The sequence below is a fragment of the Chiloscyllium plagiosum genome, chromosome 8, assembly GCF_004010195.1.
Source record: "Chiloscyllium plagiosum isolate BGI_BamShark_2017 chromosome 8, ASM401019v2, whole genome shotgun sequence".
NCBI classification, from domain to species: domain Eukaryota; kingdom Metazoa; phylum Chordata; class Chondrichthyes; order Orectolobiformes; family Hemiscylliidae; genus Chiloscyllium; species Chiloscyllium plagiosum.
The window spans coordinates 106,531,962-106,539,108 of NC_057717.1; the positions used below are offsets into that span (position 1 = coordinate 106,531,962).

The 7,147-nt window shown below is 42.8% G+C and overlaps 1 protein-coding gene across 1 annotated transcript in view; it reads right to left on the reverse strand.

Annotated features, from left to right (window-relative positions):
* The window catches only part of LOC122552310 (intercellular adhesion molecule 3-like), a 39,307-nt gene extending 34,285 nt beyond the window's left edge, over positions 1-5,022 (reverse strand). Inside the window, exon 1 of the mRNA XM_043695046.1 lies at positions 4,746-5,022. Within this exon, the coding sequence (XP_043550981.1) occupies positions 4,746-4,749 (4 nt within the window). The 5' untranslated portion in view covers positions 4,750-5,022. The remainder of the gene's footprint in view (positions 1-4,745) is intronic.
* Between the last annotated feature and the right edge of the window lie 2,125 nt (positions 5,023-7,147).

The following is a 7,147-nucleotide window of genomic DNA, read 5'->3' on the forward strand; positions in this document are numbered from 1 at the left end:
GACCCTCCGACAGTGCGGCGCTCCCTCAGTAATGACCTTCCAACAGTGCGGCACTCACTCAGTATTGACCCTCCAACAGTGCGTCACTCCCTCAGCACTGACCCTCTGACAGTGCAGCACTCCCTCAGCATTGACCCTCCGACAGTGCTGCACTCCCTCAGCACTGACCCTCTGACAGTGCGGCACTCCCTCAGCACAGACCCTCTGACAGTGCGGCACTCCCTCAGCACAGACCCTCTGACAGTGCGGCACTCCCTCAGTACTGCCCAAGAGTGTCGGCTTGGATATTCTGCTCAGCATCCGGAGTGGATCTCTTATCAGGCTGGACAGGTTGCTGGGTTGCTGGGTTGCTGATGTGACAGTAGTGAATTGTGTGTTGAATTTGGTGAATTTTTGTTGAATTTTCTTCTGGTGAAACCCAAATAAAAAAGTTGTTGCAAGTTTGTGTGTGATCCTGATGTAGGTCAAGAGTCAGTTTTGTAAAGTGAAGCTCAGTGTTTTAAATGAGCTTGTTGTGAACTCTAGAAATATGAGAAACAGGATGATGTTTTGGCAAAAGAAGATGGCTGCGCATTTTAGACTTACATGTATGTAAATGAATGGACAGCTGAGCTGGGCAGTGTGGCAGTAAACGTGAATATTTTAATCCGAACCGGATATTTAAGGGTGTTAGTCTTTGGAAGATAGGAAAGTACAAGAACAAAGAAGATTAGCCTATTTTCTAAGGGCTGGATTTATCTTTAAGATGTTTATTTTACCTTGGGGAATAGATTGTGAGAAATGACTGTGCACCACGGGCATGTTGAAACAAACAATTCCTTGGGAACTGTTTCTGCAAAAGTAGTTATGTTTCATCATTTCCAAGATCCTCCAGAAAAGGAAGGTCCAATGTCACTCTCTGATTATGCAACAGTTTGTTTTTGGCAGTTAAGTGTTATTGGCAAAGCAGTGACTGATAATAATTCATTCCATAAAAACAATTATATTATTTGGAGTTGGAGGAAAACACGAAAACAGCCGTGTTTGATTTTAATATGTATTCATTAATATGGAGTATTATGTTCAGTTTTGGTCACCTTGCTATAGGAAGGATGTCATTAAACTGGAACGAGTGCAGAAGAAATTTACAAGGGCGTTGCCAGGACTTAACAATCTGAGTAATATGGCGAGACTGGACAAGCGAAGACATTTTTGTTTAGAGCGTAGAAGACTGAGGGGGGATCATATAGAAGTGTATAAGATTATGAGAGGCATGGATTGGGTGATTGCATTCAGTCCTTTTCCCAGGGTTGGGGAATTGAGGACTAGAGGGCATCAGTTTAAGGTTAGGGGGGGAGAAAATAAAAGGGAACCTGAGGGGCAACTGTTTTACACAGAGGGTGGTATGCATATGGAATGAGCTGCCAGTGGAAATGGTTGAGGCAGGTACACTTAAAAGGCATTTGGACAAATACATGGATGAGAAAGGTTTAGAAGGATATGGGCCAAGTTCAGGGAAATGGGGTTAGCGTGGATGGACATTTTGGTTGGCATTGAGCAGTTCGGGCCAAAGGGCCAGTCTCCATGCTGGGGGACTCTATGACTCTATGTATTCAATTCAGACTGAAACTTAAGCCTGCAATTAACTTTCTTTTCTCATGGGATGTGGGCATCACTGGACAAGCGGGTGTTTGTTCTTTGAGCTGATTGGCTCTCAGATATTTCAGAGGGCAGTTGATTGATAACCACATTGTTGTGGGTTTGAAGTCACGTGTAGGCCACAGCAGATTAGGATGGTGGATTTTCTTCCCTAAAGGACATTAATGAACCACATAGTTGTGTTTTAATTCCAATTTGATTGAATTCAAATGTTACCAGCTGCCACAATGGGATTTGAAACTATTTCTCCAGTGATTTCGCCTGGGGTACGGAATTCCCAATTCAGTAACATCAAACACCACTCAGTACACCTAGGACTTTCACCATGATCTCTGTCTTGAGACTGACAACTAATTGAGTTCTCAGTCATTAACTCAAAGAAATTGTACAACAAATTTCAACTTTAAGACTTTTACTGTAACAAATAAACTAAAATTAACCCCAATTAAACATTGAGTAGTGACCTAATACTCTAAATTACAAAACAAGACATCCCTTATTAGCATGTCAGCACACTGGAAAACCCTACACACATTTATCCTTTATATCATTCTCTATAGAATTACATTCTTAACGCAAGGCAATTAAAATTATTCCCAATTTTATTCTTCCTAGGTCTTTTCAGAAATCCCAAGCAGTGCATAATTTCAGTGATTCCTTCCTCTGCTGCATCAGAACAAATTTTCCAATGTCCTCAAATTTCCATGGATTCTGTCTCTTCAACCATACTCTCACTTGCATTCTGAGCAGAGGTGAAGACGGAAGCAAAAGTCTTTTACACACCACGAACCATGGTAATTGCTGTCACACTCTCTCTTTCCAAGTGTGACCTTCGCAGAGCCATTAAGTGAGCCAACGACCAATACTGATCCAAACTAGAGACCTAGACAGGCACCTGGTGACTACGGCAAGGACTGAATGACTTCACAGGTTCTAAAAAGAGACAGTGCTAGATAGTAGACGATGTCACATCCCTCCCAGATTGTCTCATGGCCTTCTATGCTCGCTTTGAGTAGAATTTTGGCGGAGAGGTAACACCTATTCCGACATGTTTTGACAAACCTATCCCAACAATCACTGCATCAGAGGTCAGATCAGTTTTCCTTCATGTGAATCCAAGAAAAGCGATGGGACTAGACAGAGTACCAGGCCATGCACTCGGAGCATGCACAGATCAACTGGCAGAGGTCTTCTCGGACATCTTCAACCTCTCCCTGCAGCAGGCCACTGTCCCTGCCTGTTTCAAGAGGCCAACATCATCCCTGTGCCTCAGAAGGCTCATGCAGCATGTCTCAATGACTACCGCCCAGTGGCCCTAACTTCGGTGGTTATGAAGTGCTTTGAAAGGCTAGTCATGGCATTAATCAACTCCAGCCTCCCCACTACACTTGACCCACTCCAATTTGCCTATCGGATCAACAGATCCATGTCAGATGCCATATCATTTGCCCTTCACGCTTCCCTAGAACATCTTGACACCAAGGACAGCTAAGTAACAATCTTACTCTTTGACTACAGTGCAGCCTTCAACACTATTATCCCCTTGAGACTGATTATTAAACTTAGTGATCTCGGACTGAGCCCCACTCTCTACAACTGGATCATCAGTTTCCTGACCCACAGGCCACAATCAGTGAGGCTTGGGACAATATTTCATCTTCACTAACACTCAACACTGGAGCCTCCCAGGGGTGCGTACTCAGCCCCCTACTGTATTCACTGTGTACCCATGACTGTGTCGCCAAATACCAGACTAATGCCATTTAGAAGGAAAATCACGTTTCGGGCAAAAGCATCCTGATGAAGGGCTTTTGCCTGAAACGTCGATTTTCCTGCTCCTCGGATGCTGCCTGACCTGCTGTGCTTTTACAGCACCACTCTAATCTTGACTCTCATCTGCAGCATCTGCAGTCCTGACTTTCACCTAATGCCACTTACAAGTTGACTAATGACACCACCATAGTCTGTCGAATCTCAGATGACGATGAAACAGATTACAGACAGGAGGTGGAAGACCTGGAAAAATGGTGCACTGAGAACAACCTAGCTCTCAAAGCTGGCAAAACCAAGCAACTCATTATTGACTTTCAATAGGATGTTACTCATTCCCCCCTACACATTAACAGCACAGAGGTGGAACGAGTGGAGACTGTCAAGCTACTGGGTGTGGTCATCTACAACAAGCTTTCTTGTTGGATGTGGACGATTTGGTTACAAAGGCCCAACAACAGCTCTTCTTCCTCAGGCAGCTGAGGAAATTGGACATAATGGTGAATACCCTTGCCAACATTTATAGGTGCGCCATCGAGAGCATTCTGTCTGGATGTATCACTACCTGGTATGGCCACTGTACCATTCAAGATCAGAGACGGTTACAGAGTGTGGTGAACTCGGCCCAGATAATCACAAAAGCCAACCTCTAATTTACAGAATCCATCTACCAGGCCTGCTGTCAAGGAAAGGCCACCAGCATTCTCAAAGATCCATCCCATCCTGGCAATGCTTTTCTACAACCTCTACCATCGGGGAGAAGGTACAGAAGCCTGAACCCATGCACCAGCCGGTTTTGTAACAGTTTCTACCCTACTGTTGTTAGAATACTGAATGGACCCACAAACTCTTAACATTCACCTGTACCTGTGTTTTGTTTCTGCCGCTGTTTACCTATTATTTACTCATCCAGGCTACTTAACTCTGTGATCTGTCTGTATTGCTTGCAAGACAAAGCTTTTCACTGTGCCTTTGTACACGTGACAGTAAATTCAATTCTTTATCTATATATTGTATATATGTGCCTCTCCCTCTCTCTGGGACTTTCTCTGTGACCCTTTTTCTCTCTCTTTGGGATTCTCTCTGGTGCAATCTCTCTCTCTAGGGTTTTTTTAATCAGAGTGCTTGGAGTTCATAGGACAGCACATAGATGAAAATTACAGCCTCTTTTTGTGTTCGGGTGTGAAAGATCTTACTTTCAGTAATCTTTGACCTGGATCCCTATCCCTCTGGTAATCATCAACTGACCTTTTGCCAGACAGACTCCAATAGAGTTTCACACGATCCTCCCTTTTGAAAGTGTTCTGTTTGATGTTAAATTAAAAGAGATAACTTACACATGGCCTTCTTTTAAAACCTCATATGTAATGTTTGTAACACAAATCTGAAAGTCGGCCTCGGAACACATTAGCAATTTTCCGGTATCTATTGCAGCACAAGCGACAGCAATCCTCAGGAAATCTCCAGGGCCCGCTGCAGAAGGAAAAGTGAGGAGCTGAGGGCCACATAGCACTGAGGTACAATAAGAAATGATTACATGGAACAGCAAAAAGCCACTGGCACATGTGCAGACCAGCCCAGTGATGTCAGCAACCACCACAAACATCCAAGAGGTGACTGTGCGAGTGCTGCTGACTACGTTGCACCTTCTGTGGTACAGGAGGGTTCACTGATTCAAATGTCATTGAATGTCAATGTGGTTGGATTCTCTCTTGTCAGACATGGTCATTATCTTGCTCTTGTATGATGTAAATGTTATCAGTCCAAACCTGGATCAATATTGACCAGGTCACATTTGAACATGGATTGCTTCAGTATGTGAGGAATCAGGAATGGTGCTAAACATTGTACAATCATTGGCCAACACCCCCACCTTATGATGAAAGGAAGGTCATAGATAAAGCAGCTGAAGTTGGTTGGACCAAGGACACTACCCTGAGGAACACGTGCATCTCCTGCAAACCAGGGGATGTTTTTGGAAAAGGAAATGAGAAGAATCTTCTGATCAGCAAGAATCAACTCAACAAATCTTGTGAAAAAAGACAACTGAATAACTTTCTCAGTTTTCCCTGTGTCCATGTTTCTTTCCTTACTCTGTTTATTTTTGTGTGTTCGGGGGAGTTTATAAGGCAATATATGCAAATGGTTGATAAACTGTTCACCTGTACCTACAGTATAATAACTTGCAAGAAATAGTAACTCCTGTGAACAATAGAAACCTCTTCCATGCTTTTCATTAGTCTCGGTCTGACAGTCAAGTATCTTGGGGAATGTCATGGAATAAGTGGAGCGTTATTGCTGTTGCACTAGTTCATGGAGTTGTGACAATATTGTCTAAAAACTAGGTAAATCAGAATACAATATACTGTATACTGAAACATTAGGCACCGAAAGATAGAACTGGAACCTGATGTTCATACGGACTTTATTAGGTTTTTATTCGCAGTGTTAAATATCACAAATACCCAGCCACGTGATAGAGTGAGGGTGGGGTCTTGTGGTGAAATGGTAATTTCCATATCTCTGGAAGGTCCATGTTCAAAGTCCCATTTGACCTAGAGATGTGCAATAATATGTCAAACAGATTAATTAAAAATCATTTTCTTTCATCTCCAAAACCAAGAGTGGTACTATCACTCTGAGAACAAGTGACTGTGGAGTAAATATCCACCTTCTGAACATCACTAATCATTCACTCAATATACACCCAACACAAATCCAATGTCTCTTTAAACAAACAGCTTGCACTGTAGCTCTTTAAAGATTAAAACTTCAATTATTTATTTCTTAACATTCTCCATTTGAGTGGAGTAACTTTTAAAGAGTTTAAAAGGAAGCAACAAATAGCGAACTCAGTGGGAGAGGGGGAAAGAGATTCTAAGAAGAGAGCTGACCTCTGTACACAAGGGGATAGGCACCATGTTGCTGTGTACATTCGGCTAAAGGCAGCAGATAACTTGGTCTAATTTATGAATTACTTCATGGAACACATGTATTTCTGATTAGTCCAGCATTTATTGCCTATTCCTAACTTTCCTTGGAAAGATAATGCTCAGTCACTTTCATGAAGTGACAGTGAAGAAATACAATACATTCCCAGGTCAGGATGGTGCAGAGTATGGAGTGGTAGTGTTCCTTTGTACTTGTTGCTTTTAGTTCCCAATAGAAGTCATTGGTTTAAGATGTTCTGTCGAAGGAGTCATGGTGAGATGTTGCAGTGCTTCCTGTGGAATATGCACACTACAGCCACAATATCTTGGTGGGAGAAGGATTGGGTGTTTTAGGTGCAGATGTGATACCAGTCAGGTGACTGCTTTGATCTGGATGGTGTGAAGCTTCTTGAGTGTTGTTGAAGCTGCACCCATCCAGGGAAGTGGGGAATATTCCATCACACTCCTGAGTTGTGCCTTGTAGATCATGGACAGGCTTAGGGAAGTTGGGAAGTGAGTTACATGCCTGCACTATTCCGACCCTCTGACCTGCTCTTGTAACCACTGTATTTATACAGTTAGTCCTGTTAATCCCCGGGACATTGATATGGGGTATTCAGTGATTGTAATGCCACTGAATGTCAATGTAGTTGGTTCTCTTGTTGAACCTGTTCATGATTTTGCTGTTGTATGATATAAATATTACTTACCAGTTACCTGTCCAAGTCTGGATAGTTTCCAGAATTTTACTGCATTACGACATGGATGGGTTCAGGATCTGAGTCATTGGGAATAGTGCTGACCATTGT